Here is an 18,197-nt window from a genome sequence, read left to right as displayed (position 1 = left end):
GATATGTATAGTGTGATGATGTGTTTATAGATATGTATAGTGTGATGATGTGTTTATGGATATGTATTGTGTAATGTTGTGTTTATAGATATGTATAGTGTGATGATGTGTTTATAGATATGTATAGTGTGATGATGTGTTTATAGATATGTATAGTGTAATTGATGTGTTTATAGATATGTATTGTGTAATGATGTGTTTATAGATATGTATAGTGTGATGATGTGTTTATGGATATGTATTGTGTAATGTTGTGTTTATAGATATGTATAGTGTGATGATGTGTTTATAGATATGTATAGTGTGATGATGTGTTTATGGATATGTATAGTGTAATTGATGTCTTTATAGATATGTATTGTGTAATGATGTGTTTATAGATATGTATAGTGTGATGATGTGTTTATGGATATGTATAGTGTGATGATGTGTTTATGGATATGTATAGTGTGATGATGTGTTTATGGATATGTATTGTGTAATGATGTGTTTATAGATATGTATAGTGTGATGATGTGTTTATAGATATGTATAGTGTGATGATGTGTTTATGGATATGTATAGTGTAATTGATGTGTTTATAGATATGTATTGTGTAATGATGTGTTTATGGATATGTATTGTGTAATTGATGTGTTTATAGATATGTATAGTGTGATGATGTGTTTATGGATATGTATAGTGTAACTGTTGTTTAGTGATGTGTTAATGCAGGGCTCATTTGGGAAAGAGTCTCAGCATGAATCCCTGGCTAAATAACACACACACAGAGACACAGACCCACACACCTCCATGTCACTGTCATTTCCCCTCGGTCTCCATGACTACAGTCACATTGCAGCACCCCGGCTTGGAATTTATAAATTTGTCTTCAGCCTGTGTGTGTGTTTCAGTAGGTAATTGAGACTGTAAGGCATTCCTACTATTGATTATTGATGCATTATGAAATACACGCTAACACAATCAGGTTATATCAATTACACACACACACACCTGAACAGGGAAAGTGGGAGGAGGAGAGAACAGGGGAGGAGAGAATAGGGGAGGAGAGAATAGGGGAGGAGAGAATAGCGGAGGAGAGAATAGGGGAGGAGAGAACCGGGGAGGAGAGGAGAGGGGATATGCGGAGGAAACGAGAGCGAGAGAGGAGATAAAAGAGAGAGACAGAGGAGAGGTGGAGAGGGACAGGGAGAGAATGCCCACAGGGAGGAGAAGGTTGTAGGAAGAGTTTTTGTGTTATGAGAACATTATCTGCATGCTAACGAATGTTCCGGGAACTTGCACAGAACCAATTTTGGTTTTCAGTGAAAACATTACTGGTAAACTGTGTTATTACATTACCAGGAAACCTAATAAGAAGTTTTGAGGAATGTTCTGTGGTGGTTGTTACAGATGTTGTGCACAACATTAGTGAATCTTCAGGAGAAGATTTCATTTAAAACATTTTTTTTTAATGTTGATATCAAAAACATTATTTGAATGTTTCCGTGATGTTATAATCCTTAGATAAAACCCAATCTAGAACTTGATGGGGAATCTTAGCTAACGTTCTGGGAATGTTCCCGGTTTGCTGGGCTCACACTCAGCTATCCCTCTCCAAACACACCATGAAACTCATCCCTCTCTCTTCTCATCTCTCTCTCTTCTCATCCCTCTCTCTCCTCATCCTTCTCTCTTCTCATCCTTCTCTCTCTTCTCATCTCTCTCTCTTCTCATCCCTCTCTCTTCTCATTCCTCTCTCTTCTCATCCTTCTCTCTCTCGCTTTACAGTGCTAATACCATCAACCGCTTTTCTCTCCTTTATGTGTATAATGAGCTTCTCTTAATCCAATAATGTTCTCTCTCTCTCTCTCCCTCCCTCCTCTCATTCCCTCCCCTTCTAACACTCCTTTCATCTTTGTCTCCTTATTTCAACTTTAGGTAATTAAACCTCATTCCTGTCTCTTTTCCTTTTTCTTCTGCTCCTACATACTGTTATTCTTGGTTCCTCTTCTCTCTCTGTCTTCCTGTCTATGTATTCCTCTCTTGGTTTCTCCTTCCATTTCCTCTCTTCTCCTTTTTCCAACCATCCCCCTCCCCATATACCGTTCACATCTCTTCTCACCATCCCCTCCCCATATACCCTCCACATCTCTTCTCACCGTCCCCCCATATACCCTCCACATCTCTTCTCACCATCCCCTCCCCATATACCCTCCACATCTCTTCTCACATCCCCTCCCCATATACACTCCACATCTCTTCTCACCATCCCCTCCCCATATACATACCCTCCACATCTCTTCTCACCGTCCCCCCCTTAAACCCTCCACATCTCTCCCCATATACCCTCCACATCTCTCCCCATATACCCTCCACATCTCTTCTCACCATCCCCTCCCCCATATACCCTCCTCATCTCTCCCCATATACCCTCCTCATCTCTCCCCATATACCCTCCTCATCTCTCCCCATATACCCTCCACATCTCTCCCCATATACCCTCCACATCTCTCCCCTTATACCCTCCACATCTCTCCCCTTATACCTTCCTCATCTCTCCCCATATACCCTCCACATCTCTCCCCATATACCCTCCACATCTCTTCTCACCATCCCCCTCCCCCATATACCCTCCTCATCTCTCCCCATATACCCTCCTCATCTCTCCCCATATACCCTCCACATCTCTCCCCATATACCCTCCACATCTCTCCCCATATACCCTCCACATCTCTTCTCACCATCCCCCTCCCCCATATACCCTCCTCATCTCTCCCCATATACCCTCCTCATCTCTCCCCCATATACCCTCCTCATCTCTCCCCATATACCCTCCACATCTCTCCCCATATACCCTCCACATCTCTCCCCTTATACCCTCCACATCTCTCCCCATATACCCTCCACATCTCTCCCCATATACCCTCCTCATCTCTCCCCTTATACCCTTCTCATCTCTCCCCATATACCCTCCACATCTCTCCCCATATACCCTCCACATCTCTTCTCACCATCCCCCTCCCCCATATACCCTCCTCATCTCTCCCCATATACCCTCCACATCTCTCCCCATATACCCTCCACATCTCTCCCCATATACCCTCCACATCTCTCCCCATATACCCTCCACATCTCTTCTCACCATCCCCCTCCCCCATATACCCTCCTCATCTCTCCCCATATACCCTCCTCATCTCTCCCCATATACCCTCCTCATCTCTCCCCATATACCCTCCACATCTCTCCCCATATACCCTCCACATCTCTCCCCTTATACCCTCCACATCTCTCCCCTTATACCTTCCTCATCTCTCCCCATATACCCTCCACATCTCTCCCCATATACCCTCCACATCTCTCCCCATATACCCTCCACATCTCTTCTCACCATCCCCTCCCCCATATACCCTCCTCATCTCTCCCCATATACCCTCCTCATCTCTCCCCATATACCCTCCACATTTCTCCCCATATACCCTCCACATATCTCCCCATATACCCTCCACATCTCTTCTCACCATCCCCCCTCCCCATATACCCTCCACATCTCTCCCCATATACCCTCCACATCTCTCCCCCATATACCCTCCACATCTCTTCTCACCATCCCCCTCTCCCCCATATACCCTCCACATCTCTCCCCATATACCCTCCACATCTCTCCCCATATACCCTCCACATCTCTTCTCACCATCCCCCTCCCCCATATACCCTCCTCATCTATCCCCATATACCCTCCTCATCTCTCCCCATATACCACTCCACATCTCTCTCCGTGTACCCTCCTCATCTCTCCCCATATACCCTCCACATCTCTCCCCATATACCCTCCACATCTCTCCCCTTATACCCTCCACATCTCTCCCCATATACCCTCCACATCTCTCCCCATATACCCTCCTCATCTCTCCCCATATACCCTCCACATCTCTCCCCATATACCCTCCTCATCTCTCCCCATATACCACTCCACATCTCTCTCCGTGTACCCTCCACATCTCTCCCCTTATACCCTCCACATCTCTCCCCATATACCCTCCACATCTCTCCCCTTATACCACTCCACATCTCTCCCCTTATACCCTCCACATCTCTCAACATATACCACTCCACATCTCTCCCCTTATACCCTCCTCATCTCTCCCCATATACCACTCCACATCTCTCCCCATATACCCTCCACATCTCTCCCCTTATACCCTCCACATCTCTCCCCATATACCCTCCTCATCTCTCCCCATATACCCTCCACATCTCTCCCCTTATACCCTCCTCATCTCTCCCCATATACCCTCCTCATCTCTCCCCTTATACACTCCACATCTCTCTCCATATACCACTCCACATCTCTCCCCATATATCACTCCACATCTCTCCACATATACCCTCCACATCTCTCCCATATACCCTCCACATCTCTCCCCATATACCACTCCACATCTCTCCCCATATACCCTCCACATCTCTCCCCTTATACCCTCCACATCTCTCCCCATATACCCTCCTCATCTCTCCCCTTATACACTCCACATCTCTCCCCATATACCCTCCACATCTCTCCCATATACCCTCCACATCTCTCCCATATACCCTCCACATCTCTCCCCATATACCACTCCACATCTCTCCCCATATACCACTCCACATCTGTCTTCATATAACCTATCTTCTTACCATCTCTTCTTACGATCTCTCCTATCTCTTTTTACCTCCTGTCTCCCTAACCCTGTCCTCCTCTCACCCCTCCTGTCTTGCATACTGCACTCTCTCCTCTTCTTTCTCTCAAACTGAATTAATCTCTCAGTAACACTTTACTGTAGGTGTCCTTAGTCATGCACTCATAAAGCCTTTATGACAGCTATGTAACACATTACAATTTTTGTCCTACACCTTCAAAAGTAATGGCATAAGATGTTATGAAACTAGTTATAATGAGTGTTAGAGATGACTGTTCATCCTGTTATCATTTACCAAACCTCTAACATACTGCTAGGTAGTCTACATCGCTAACATACTGGTAGGTAGTCTACATCGCTAACATAATGGTAGGTAGTCTACATCTCTAACATACTGGTAGGTAGTCTACATCTCTAACATACTGGTAGGTAGTCTACATCTCTAACGTACTGGTAGGTAGTCTACATCTCTAACATACTGGTAGGTAGTCTACATCTCTAACAAACTGGTAGGTAGTCTACACCTCCAACATACGGTAGAATATAGCCCATCATTCCATTCAAGTTTGGTAAATTATATAATGCCCTTTTATAACATCTGGTATGTAGACACTTATGTAGCATGTAAGAACATATTACATATGTTGTTATGCAGACTGTGTAATAGCAGTTGTTATTAACAGTTGACATAAAAGCCTATGACAACAGTCTGATCAGTCATCTAACACCCGTTATAACTAGTTTTATGACATCTTATGCCATTACTCATAACTATTTAAAACCACTTGTGACAGCTTATGACCCATGTTAAAATGTGTTATATAGCTGTTATAAAGACTTTATGAATGCATGAATAAGGACACCTACAGTAAAGTGTACCAATCTCGCTCTCTTCCTCTTTCTCTCTCTCTCTCTCTCTCTCTCCCTTCTCTCTTGCTCTCACCCTCTCTCTCTCTCTCTCACTCTCTCTCTCCCCCTTCCCTCTCTCTCTCTCTCTCCCTCTCCTCTCTCCCTCTCCCTTTCCCTCTCCCTCCCCCTCTCTCTCTCTCTGTATGGATGGGTACTACCAGTGTGTTAGAGTACTGAACCATAGGGGACTTCATTTGAAGACAGAACTTAATTCTCTCTCTTCTCTCTTTCTCTCTCACTCTCCTCTCTCTCTCTCTCTCTCGCTCTAGTCTCTCCTCTATCTTCTCTCTCTCCTCTCTCCTCTCTCTCTCTGTCTCTCTCTGTCTCTCTCTCTCCTCTCTATCTCTCCTCTCTCTTTCTTTCTTTCTCTCTCTCCTCTCTTTCTCTAGGTGTGGTCTATGGATGGTTACTATAAGGGGAGGCGTGTATTAGAGTACAGGACCATGGGAGACTTCACTAGAGGACAGAATTTTGTCCAGCACCTCTTACCTCACCCCTGGGCCGGCACAGGTCATGTGGTCTACAACGGATCACTGTACTACAACAAACACCAGAGCAATATACTGGTATGTTACACTACACACACACACACACACACACACACACACACACACACACACACACACACACACACACACACACACACACACACGTGCAGACCGCCGTTAGGTGTAGGACAGGGAGACAGAGAGAGAGGGGTGACAGGAGTCAAAGGAGAGAGGAGACAGGGGAGACAGGGACACAGAAGAGGGGTCAGTGTGTATGTCCCTCTGATTCCCCTGTCTCTGTGGTCTCTCTTTCCAATCTCTCTGCGTCCTACGGTTTCCATTCTCTCTGTGTCTCCCAATTTCCCCTCTCTCTGTGTCCCCCTGTCTCCCCTCTATCTGTGTCTCCCTGCCTCCCCTCTCTCTGTGTCTCCTTGTCTCCCCTCTCTCTCTGTCTCCCTGTTTCCCCTCTCTCTGTGTCCCCCTGTTTCCCCTCTCTCTGTGTCTCCTTGTCTCCCCTCTCTCTCTGTCTCCCTGTTTCCCCTCTCTCTGTGTTCCCCTGACTCCCCTCTCTCTGTGTCCCCCTGTCTCCCCTCTCTCTGTCTCCCTGTCTCCCCTCTCTCTCTGTGTCTCCCTGCCTCCCCTCTCTCTGTGTCTCCCTGCCTCCCCTCTCTCTGTGTCTCCCTGCCTCCCCTCTCTCTGTGTCTCCCTGCCTCCCCTCTCTCTGTGTCTCCCTGCCTCCCCTCTCTCTGTGTCTCCCTGCCTCCCCTCTCTCTGTGTTCCCCTGCCTCCCCTCTCTCTGTGTCTCCCTGCCTCCCCTCTCTCTGTGTTCCCCTGCCTCCCCTCTCTCTGTGTTCCCCTGACTCCCCTCTCTCTGTGTTCCCCTGTCTCCCCTCTCTCTGTGTTCCCCTGCCTCCCCTCTCTCTGTGTTCCCCTGACTCCCCTCTCTCTGTGTTCCCCTGACTCCCCTCTCTCTGTGTTCCCCTGACTCCCCTCGCTCTGTGACCACCTGACTCCCCTGTCTGCCCTTTCTCTACATGTCTCTCCTGACCCCCCACTCTCTCTGTCCCCATCCTCTCTCTGTCCCCCTGTCCACTCTCTGTCTACCTGTCCTCTCTCTCTGGCCCCCTGTCCTCTCTCTTTTCCCCTGTCCTCGCTCTCTGTCCCCCTGTCCTCTCTCTGTCCCTCTGTCCTCACTCTCTGTCCTCACTCTCTGTCTCCCTGTCCTCTCACTCTGTCCCCCTGTCCTCTCTCCGTCTCCCTGTCCGATCTCTGTCCCCATGTCCTCTCTCTGTCCCACTGTCCTCTCTCTGACCCCCTGTCCTGTCCCGCAGGTGCAGTACCACTTCCGTTCCCGTAACGTGGTGCTCCAGAGGAGTCTGAGTGGAGCGGGTTACAACAACACCTTCCCCTACAGCTGGGGGGGGTCTTCTGATATAGACCTGATGGCTGATGAGACCGGCTTCTGGGCAGTCTACGCCTCCATACCTAACGCTGGGAACATACTGGTAGGTAGTCTACACCTCTAACATACTGGTAGGTAGTCTACATCTCTAACATACTGGTAGGTAGTCTACATCTCTAACATACTGGTAGGTAGTCTACATCTCTAACATACTGGTAGGTAGTCTACATCTCTAACATACTGGTAGGTAGTCTACATCTCTAACGTACTGGTAGGTAGTCTACATCTCTAACGTACTGGTAGGTAGTCTACATCTCTAATGTACTGGTAGGTAGTCTACATCTCTAACATACTGGTAGGTAGTCTACACCTCTAACATACTGGTAGGTAGTCTACACCTCTAACATACTGGTAGGTAGTCTACATCTCTAACATACTGGTAGGTAGTCTACATCTCTAACAAACTGGTAGGTAGTCTACACCTCCAACATACTGGTAGGTAGTCTACATCTCTAACATACTGGTAGGTAGTCTACACCTCTAACATACTGGTAGGTAGTCTACACCTCTAACATACTGGTAGGTAGTCTACATCTCTAACATACTGGTAGGTAGTCTACATCTCTAACATACTGGTAGGTAGTCTACATCTCTAACATACTGGTAGGTAGTCTACACCTCTAACATACTGGTAGGTAGTCTACACCTCTAACATACTGGTAGGTAGTCTACATCTCTAACATACTGGTAGGTAGTCTACACCTCTAACATACTGGTAGGTAGTCTACATCTCTAACATACTGGTAGGTAGTCTACACCTCCAACATACTGGTAGGTAGTCTACATCTCTAACATACTGGTAGGTAGTCTACATCTCTAACATACTGGTAGGGAGGATGTGTGTGTGTATATCTGAGTGTGTCCCAGGTCACATCTCTCTCTCTCTCTCCTTTATCTCGCATCCTCCCTCCCTCACCCCCTCGTTCCCTCCCTCCCTCCCTCACCCCCTCATTCCCTCCCCTCCTCTCTCCAGGTCAGTCGGTTGGACCCTCGTTCTCTCGACATTCTCCAGAGTTGGGACACAGGGTTTCCTAAACGCAGTGCAGGGGAGACCTTCATGATATGTGGTACCCTGTACGTCACCAACTCCCATCTTGCCGGAGCTAAGGTCCACTTTGCTTACCACACCAATTCCTCCAGCTATGAGTACACAGACATCCCCTTCCACAACCAGTACTCCCACATCTCCATGATGGACTATAACCCCAGAGAGAGGGCCCTCTACACATGGAACAATGGACATCAGGTCATCTATAACGTGACCCTGTTTCATGTTATACAGAGCGATGGATAGAGGAGAAGAGGAAAGGAGGGAAGGAGAAAGAAGAGAGGAGAGGAGAGGAGAGGAGAGGAGAGAGACTGATGGACTATATCTCTATACAGAGAGAGGAGGAGGAGGAGGAGGAAGAGAAGAGAAGAGAAGGAAATGAAGAGGAGTGGGAGAGGAATGGGTGAGAGACTGATGACTATATCTTGAGATGAAGAGGAGGAAGAAGAGGAGAGGAGGAGGAGAAGGAGGACTGATGGACTATATATCTCTAAAGAGAGAGGAGGAGAAGGAGGACTGATGGACTATATCTCTAAAGAGAGAGGAGGAGAAGGAGGACTGATATCTCTAGAGAGAGAGAGGAGGAGAAGGAGGACTGATATCTCTAGAGAGAGAGAGGAGGAGAAGGAGGACTGATGGACTATATCTCTAAAGAGAGAGGAGGAGAAGGAGGACTGATGGACTATATCTCTAGAGAGAGCGAGGAGGAGAAGGAAGACTGATGGACTATATCTCTAAAGAGAGAGGAGGAGAAGGAGGACTGATGGACTATATCTCTAGAGAGAGCGAGGAGGAGAAGGAGAACTGATGGACTATATCTCTAGAGAGAGCGAGGAGGAGAAGGAGGACTGATGGACTATATCTCTAAAGAGAGAGGAGGAGAAGGAGGACTGATGGACTATATCTCTAGAGAGAGCGAGGAGGAGAAGGAGGACTGATGGACTATATCTCTAGAGAGAGCGAGGAGGAGAAGGAGGACTGATGGACTATATCTCTAGAGAGAGCGAGGAGGAGAAGGAGGACTGATAGACTATCTCTAAAGAGAGAGGAGGAGAAGGAGGACTGATGGACTATATCTCTAGAGAAAGAGGAGGAGAAGGAGGACTGATGGACTATATCTCTAAAGAGAGAGGAGGAGAAGGAGGACTGATATCTCTAGAGAGAGAGAGGAGGAGAAGGAGGACTGATATCTCTAAAGAGAGAGGAGGAGAAGGAGGACTGATGGGCAATATCCCTAGAGAGAGGAGGAGAAAGATGACTGATGGACTATATCCCTAGAGAGAGGAGGAGAAGGAGAACTGATGGACCATATCTATAGAGAGAGAGAGGAGGAGAAGGAGAACTGATGGACTATATCTATAGAGAGAGAGGAGAAGGAGAACTGATGGACTATATCTATAGAGAGAGAGAGGAGGAGAAGGAGAACTGATGGACTATATCTATAGAGAGAGAGAGGAGGAGAAAGAGGACTGATTGACTATATCTATAGAGAGAGAGAGGAGGAGAAGGAGGACTGATTGACTATATCTATAGAGAGAGAGAGGAGGAGAAGGAGGACTGATGGACTATATCTATATAGAGAGAGAGGAGGAGAAAGAGGACTGTTTGACTATATCTATAGAGAGAGAGAGAGAGGAGGAGAAGGAGGACTGATGGACTATATCTATAGAGAGAGAGAGAGGAGGAGAAGGAGGACTGATGGACTATATCTCTAGAGAGAGAGAGGAGGAGAAGGAGGACTGATGGACTATATCTCTAAAGAGAGAGGAGGAGAAGGAGGACTGATGGACTATATCTCTAGAGAGAGCGAGGAGGAGAAGGAAGACTGATGGACTATATCTCTAAAGAGAGAGGAGGAGAAGGAGGACTGATGGACTATATCTCTAGAGAGAGCGAGGAGGAGAAGGAGAACTGATGGACTATATCTCTAGAGAGAGTGAGGAGGAGAAGGAGGACTGATGTACTATATCTCTAAAGAGAGAGGAGGAGAAGGAGGACTGATGGACTATATCTCTAGAGAGAGCGAGGAGGAGAAGGAGGACTGATGGACTATATCTCTAGAGAGAGCGAGGAGGAGAAGGAGGACTGATGGACTATATCTCTAGAGAGAGCGAGGAGGAGAAGGAGGACTGATAGACTATCTCTAAAGAGAGAGGAGGAGAAGGAGGACTGATGGACTATATCTCTAGAGAAAGAGGAGGAGAAGGAGGACTGATGGACTATATCTCTAAAGAGAGAGGAGGAGAAGGAGGACTGATATCTCTAGAGAGAGAGAGGAGGAGAAGGAGGACTGATATCTCTAAAGAGAGAGGAGGAGAAGGAGGACTGATGGGCAATATCCCTAGAGAGAGGAGGAGAAAGAGGACAGATGGACTATATCCCTAGAGAGAGAGGAGGAGAAGGAGAACTGATGGACCATATCTATAGAGAGAGAGAGGAGGAGAAGGAGAACTGATGGACTATATCTATAGAGAGAGAGAGGAGGAGAAAGAGGACTGATGGACTATATCCCTAGAGAGAGAGGAGGAGAAAGAGGACTGATGGACTATATCTATAGAGAGAGAGGAGAAGGAGAACTGATGGACTATATCTATAGAGAGAGAGAGGAGGAGAAGGAGGACTGATGGACTATATCTCTGGAGAGAGAGGAGGAGAAGGAGGACTGATGGACTATATCTATAGAGAGAGAGGTGGAGAAGGAGGACTGATGGACTATATCTATAGAGAGAGAGGAGGAGAAGGAGGACTGATGGACTATATCTATAGAGAGAGAGGAGGAGAAGGAGGACTGATGGACTATATCTCTAGAGAGAGAGGAGGAGAAGGAGGACTGATGGACTATATCTATAGAGAGAGAGGAGGAGAAGGAGAACTGATGGACTATATCTCTAAAGCGAGAGGAGGAGAAGGAGGACTGATGGACTATATCTATAGAGAGAGAGAGAGAGGAGGAGAAGGAGGACTGATGGACTATATCTATAGAGAGAGAGAGAGGAGGAGAAGGAGGACTGATGGACTATATCTCTGGAGAGAGAGGAGGAGAAGGAGGACTGATGGACTATATCTATAGAGAGAGAGGAGGAGAAGGAGGACTGATGGACTATATCTATAGAGAGAGAGGAGGAGAAGGAGGACTGATGGACTATATCTCTAGAGAGAGAGGAGGAGAAGGAGGACTGATGGACTATATCTATAGAGAGAGAGGAGGAGAAGGAGGACTGATGGACTATATCTATAGAGAGAGAGAGCCTGTATCTGGGACAGTTGGTGTGTATATATATTTGAGGAAAATACATTCTGACTGAAGATGGAAACAGTCTGGGGTTGTGGAGAAAAGAAAGAGACACAGAAGTTGAATACAGTGTACTACTTTATGACCAGAGCCCAAAGTAGTGCACTATATAGGGAATAGGGCTCTGGTCTAAAGTAGTGCACTATATAGGGAATAGGGCTCTGGTCTATAGAGCCCTATTACCCATATAGGGAATAGGGCTCTGGTCTAAAGTAGTGTACTATATAGGGAATAGGGCTCTGGTCTATAGTAGTGCACTATATAGGGAATAGGGTGTCATTTGGGCCTCCATATAATATTGATGATGTGTTGAGAGAGATAGCATGGTTCCTTATGTTAAAACTGAAATAAATGTCCCTGTTTACCATCTAACAGTCTACTGTTGTTTCTGGAACAGTGGAGAGGAGAGGAGAGGAGAGGAGAGGAGAGGAGAGGAGAGGAGAGGAGAGGAGGAGAGGAGAGGAGAGGAGAGGAGAGGAGAGGAGAGGAGAGGAGAGGAGAGGATAAGATAAGATAAGATAAGATAGGAGAGGCAGTAGAGGAGGAGAGGAGGGAGATGCATAACCAAATAAACAAAGAAAATAAGATGTGAAGAAATCTGAAAGAGTCTAAAAATGGGAAAGCATGGGAAGTGTGTGTGTGTGTGTGTGTGTGTGTGTGTGTGTGTGTGTGTGTGTGTGTGTGTGTGTGTGTGTGTGTGTGTGTGTGTGTGTGTGTGTGTGTGTGTGTGTGTGGCATTAGACTATGACTCACAATAATTGGGTCTTATTATTTCCAAGTCACGACCCCCAATGTCCTGAATCCATGATAAACACACACATAATGAACAGACTACTAACATAGAGTGAGATGGATGGAGGGAGGGAGGGAGGATGAGATAAAGGGGGAGATGGAAGGAAGAAGGAGGCGATGAAAGGAGAGATGGACAGAGGGAGAAGGAGACAAAGGGGGAGATGGCTCACCGCCATGCGTCTGTCCTGTATTTTGTGACGTTGGAATATGGTTATATTATAATTGACGTTGTTGTGACGTTGGAATATGGTTATATTATAATTGACGTTGTTGTGACGTTGGAATATGGTTATATTATATTGACATTGTTATGACGTTGGAATATGGTTGTATTATTCTGATGTTGTGACATTGGAATATGATTATATTATATTGACGTTGTTATGACATTGGTGACAATCTCTCCTCATTCTTTCTCTTCTCTTACATTCACTGTCTTCCTCCGTTTCTACTCCTGTCTCTCCTCTCTCCTCCTCTCCTGTTTCCTGTCGTTCCCCTGTTTCCCTCTATTTTCCTCTCTCCTCCTACAACCCCTCTGTCCTCTCCTTCTCCTCTTCCCCTCCTCATCCTCTCCACCCCTCTCTTCCTCTCCTCCACCCTCTCTTCTCCTCCTCCACCCTCTCCTCCACCCCCTCTCTTCCTCTCCAGTGTATCATGTCCTGGCATGGCCCGAGTCTGACAGAGTCTCCATCCTTCCCTTCCCTGGTGCTCGTGTTCCCTCCTCCTCTTCTCTCCATCCTCTTCTCTCTCCTGGCACAGGTTCTCCATCCTTCCCCTGGTGCTAGGCAACCCCTCATATCTCTCTCTCTCTCTCTCTCTCTCTCTCTCTCTCTCTCTCTCTCTCTCTCTCTCTCTCTCTCTCTCTCTCTCTCTCTCTCTCTCTCTCTCTCTCTCCTGGCGTAGAACCAGTCTCCTGGCTTGGTATTCCCTCTGCAGCGGAAGAGAGGCTGTGCTTTTCCAGACGGCACTCCAGAATCACACACACACACACACACACACACACACACACACACACACACACACACACACACACCAGTGAAAGAGAAGCTCAGCACTGGGAGATTCTGAAAGCATCATTTTTAGTTCTTAATTTTTTATTAATCTATCTGTCTATCATCTATCCCTCTTTCTCTCCATCCCTCTTTCTCGCTCGCTCTCATTCTCTCTCTCTACTTTTCTCTCTCTTTCTCTCTCTATCAGATATCAATTTGATTAATATTTCACAGCAGTTAAATCAGACCCGCTGTGAGAAAGAGGGATGGGAGAGAGGGATTGGACAGAGATGTGTGAGAGAGAACATCATTTGGATTCAGTTTAGTGAGGTTGAACCAACCCGACTGGTGAGAGAAGGGAGAGAAGGAGAGAGAGGGAGGAGAGAAAGGGAGGGAGGGAGTGGAGAGAAAGAGAGAGAGGGAGGGAGTGGAGAGAAAGAGAGAGAGACAGAGTAGTTATCACTCATCAATATTTTAGAGTGGTCAAACGGACCCATCGGGCAGGACACACTCACTGCAGAGAGAGAGACGGGGAGAGAGAGAGAGAGAGGGAGAGAATGGAGTGAGAGGGAATGGGGGAGAGAAAGACAGAGAAAGAGAGGGAGAGAGGAGTAGAGAGAAAAAGGGAGTAGGGGTATAGAAGCAGAGAGGTTGGGAGAAGGTAGGGGTTAGAGAGGGGGAGAAGAGAAGAGATTGAGAGATTGGGAGATTTGGAGGTAGGGGTTAGAGAGGGAGGAGGAGAGGAGAGATTGGGAGATTTGGAGGTAAGAGTTAGAGAGGGAGGAGGAGGGGAGAGGAGAGATTGGGAGATCTGGCGGTAGAGGTTAGAGAAGGTGAAGGAGGGGAGAGACACTGTGCTCCGAGCACGCAAAACTGCACTCCGTTTGTACATATTTTGAAGCATCCATGCAAGCTTCAATGGAAGGTATGCACAGAAATATGACGCAACCACTTAAAAAATTACGCAAAATTTCTCAAAATCAATGGCGGCCATTATTTGAGCTGAAGCGAGAGAAAATACACTCCGACTTTGGAATGAAATGTTGTCTATTCATGAGAATAGACATACAAAAAATGTTGTCTATTCCCATATGTTCCCTGACTACAATGTTTTATCTGATACATTAACAAATACATGCTGTGGTAATTTTTATATGTTTACCGGCCTACAATGTTTACCGGCCTACAGTAACCACTGCAGTGTGCGTAAATTGCTAGCCAGATAGCCACGAATAATTATTTGCTAGTTACCCATGAAGAATTGTTAGCTAGCTAGCTACCCATGAAGAATTATTAGCTAGCTAGCTACCCATGAATAATTATTAGCTAGCTAGCTACCCATGAAGAATTATTAGCTAGCTAGCAACCCATGAAGAATTATTAGCTAGCTAGCGACCCATGAAGAATTGACATCTACCTTGCATAACATAGCTTCTCCCTTTTCCCCTTGCCTCATCCATTTTTGTGGTAGTGCTGCAAGCAGTTGGTTGTAAATTTGGATGGAGCAGATATTCCCATATATTTTTGATAACTGCATATGTCACATAACTCCTCCGTTTCTATTCATAATATCATTAATAAATACAATTAAAAAAAATGTATCCATAAAGTATATTTTTTTATTAATCAGTATAATTGAGTTTAATCATCACATTTGTTGTAATATTTGTTCTATCTTTTCTGGGGGATAAAACTGAAATTGTAACCAGCGTTGTTTGGCTTGTTTAAGAAAGGGCGATACTTTAAACAAAATGTCCTTTTCAATTAGTCGGAAATGAGAAGTTGTAATCTGTATAAAGGCAAAAATGCCATTTTTGAAACGAAGGATGAGCCTTTCTTAATAATCTGCTGTAGAACCATTTTGGGGTTTAAGTAGAACTTATGCATGAGTGAAGCTTTTAGTAAGAGGTTCTAGCTTTAATAGTTAATCATTTTAGCCCCCAAACATATTCATTATATAAATAGGCATGTTTCATTTTGTCTGGCTGAGGATTCCAAATAAAATGAAATATATTTTATTCATATGATTTAAAAAACGAGTCATCTGGAGGAGTAGGCAGTGCCATTAGTCAGTAAACTGTGATAGGACCAAAGAGTTAATCAATGTGATTTTTCCATAAATAGACAAGTAATTACCTCTCCATGCTTGCAGAATCTGTTTTATTTTTGATAACTTTCTATTGAAATGAATTGTGGAAAGTTAATTTATATTGTTTGAGATGTGAATACCAAGTATGTCTACTTCACCATCCGCCCGTTTTATTAGTAAACGACAAGGTAGTGTAAACAATGTATTTTTTAACGATCCAATACGTAATATGGTACACTTGTCATAATCCAGAGAGGCTAGAAAATGTATTAAGATGTTCAACGAGACTGTGCAGGGATCCAGATTGTGGACTTAAGAAAATACTAGAGTCATCGGCATACATTGACACTTGTGTTTTTATCCCCTGGATTTCTAACCCCTTGATGCTCTTGTTGGATCTAATTTTAATAACTAGCATTTTCAATGGCCATAATAAATAGGTACAGAGACAACGGACGGACATTACTCCTCTTAAAAGCTCAATGCTTTCTGAGAAGTAACCATTATTTACATCTGGGGTTGCTGTACATAACTTTAACCCATTGTATAAGAGATTCACCAACATTAAAGTAATCAAGGCATTTATATATAAATTCTAGTCATACTTTATCAAATAACATTAGTTTTAGGTCATGTTGCCTGTTAAACTATCTGGTTATCTACATTATTACGATTCACATATAGCTAGCTGAGAATTATGAAGTAAAACGTTTGCTTTGTGTATATCTTGTTTGGTCTCTATTGTTGCCATTGTCCTGGTTGGGAGAAGGTTCAGGCAATGGGGAGGTACAGTGTGAGGTAATACAGTAGGGGGAGGTGCAGCGTGAGGTAATACAGTAGGGGGACTGAGAGTGAAGAAGGTTCAGGGAATGGGGAGGTGCAGTGTGAGGTAATACAGTAGGGGGACTGAGAGTGAAGAAGGTTCAGTGAATGGGGAGGTGCAGTGTGAGGTAATACAGTAGGGGGAGGTGCAGTGTGAGGTAATACAGTAGGGGGAGGTGCTCTGTGAGGTAATACAGTAGGGGGACTGAGAGTGAAGAAGGTTCAGTGAACGTGGAGGTGCAGTGTGAGGTAATACAGTAGGGGGAGGTGCAGTGTGAGGTAATACAGTAGGGGGACTGAGAGTGAAGTGGGTTCAGTGAATGGGGAGGTGCAGTGTGAGGTAATACAGTAGGGGGAGGTGCAGTGTGAGGTAATACAGTAGGGGGACTGAGAGTGAAGAAGGTTCAGTGAATGGGGAGGTGCAGTGTGAGGTAATACAGTAGGGGGAGGTGCAGTGTGAGATAATACAGTAGGGGGACTGAGAGTGAAGAAGGTTCAGTGAATGGGGAGGTGCAGTGTGAGGTAATACACTAGGGGGAGGTGCAGTGTGAGGTAATACAGTAGGGGGAGGTGCAGTGTGAGGTAATACAGTAGGGGGAGGTGCAGCGTGAAGTAATACAGTAGGGGGAGGTGCAGTGTGACGTATTACAGTTGGGGGACTGAGAGTGAAGAAGGTTCAGTGAATGGGAAGGTGCAGTGTGAGGTAATACAGTAGGGGGACTGAGAGTGAAGAAGGTTCAGTGAATGGGAAGGTGCAGTGTGAGGTAATACAGTAGGGGGACTGAGAGTGAAGAAGGTTCAGGGAATGGGAAGGTGCAGTGTGAGGTAATACAGTAGGGGGAGGTGCAGTGTGAGGTAATACAGTAGGGGAGGTGCAGTGTGAGGTATTACAGTAGGGGGACTGAGAGTGAAGAAGGTTCAGTGAATGGGAAGGTGCAGTGTGAGGTAATACAGTAGGGGGACTGAGAGTGAAGAAGGTTCAGGGAATGGGAAGGTGCAGTGTGAGGTAATACAGTAGGGGGACTGAGAGTGAAGAAGGTTCAGTGAATGGGAAGGTGCAGTGTGAAGTAATACAGTAGGGGGAGGTGCAGTGTGAGGTAATACAGTAGGGGGAGGTGCAGTGTGAGGTATTACAGTAGGGGGACTGAGAGTGCTTCTCAAATGTACTGTTTTCGAGGGAGGCGAAGGTCAAGGGAGAAAGGGATGAGGGGGGAGACAAACACAGTCTTAATTATCATGTTTTATTGATGATTAAGAGAGAGAGCAGCCTGCAATGCAAGGACACAGACAGAGGGGTGAGAGAGAGAGAGAGAGAGAGAGAGAGAGAGAGAGAGAGAGAGAGAGAGAGAGAGAGAGAGAGAGAGAGAGAGAGAGAGAGAGAGAGAGAGAGAGAGAGAGACAGACAGACAGACAGACAGACAGACAGACAGACAGACAGACAGACAGACAGACAGACAGACAGACAGACAGACAGACAGACAGACAGACAGACAGACAGACAGACAGACAGACAGACAGACAGACAGACAGACAGACAGACAGACAGACAGACAGACAGACAGACAGACAGACAGACAGACAGACGAACAGACAGACAGACAGACAGACAGACAGACAGACAGACAGACAGACAGACAGACAGACA

General features: G+C 45.9%; 1 protein-coding gene across 2 annotated transcripts in view; it reads left to right on the top strand.

Moving 5' to 3' along the window:
• Positions 1-9,097, top strand: part of LOC106595255 (noelin-2) — a 61,161-nt gene extending 52,064 nt beyond the window's left edge. The window contains exons 6-8 of one of the 2 annotated variants that reach the window (XM_045690677.1): positions 5,957-6,133; positions 7,387-7,560; positions 8,491-9,097. In XM_045690677.1, the coding sequence (XP_045546633.1) occupies positions 5,957-6,133; positions 7,387-7,560; positions 8,491-8,811 (672 nt within the window). In that variant the 3' untranslated portion in view covers positions 8,812-9,097. The remainder of the gene's footprint in view (positions 1-5,956; positions 6,134-7,386; positions 7,561-8,490) is intronic. The other variant, XM_045690678.1, reaches the window with a different exon arrangement.
• The last annotated feature ends 9,100 nt before the right edge of the window (positions 9,098-18,197 follow it).

The sequence above is a fragment of the Salmo salar genome, chromosome ssa12 (genome assembly GCF_905237065.1).
Source record: "Salmo salar chromosome ssa12, Ssal_v3.1, whole genome shotgun sequence".
Lineage (NCBI taxonomy): Eukaryota > Metazoa > Chordata > Actinopteri > Salmoniformes > Salmonidae > Salmo > Salmo salar.
Note: the sequence above shows the minus strand (reverse complement) of the source record. Positions and strands in the feature narration are given on the sequence as shown.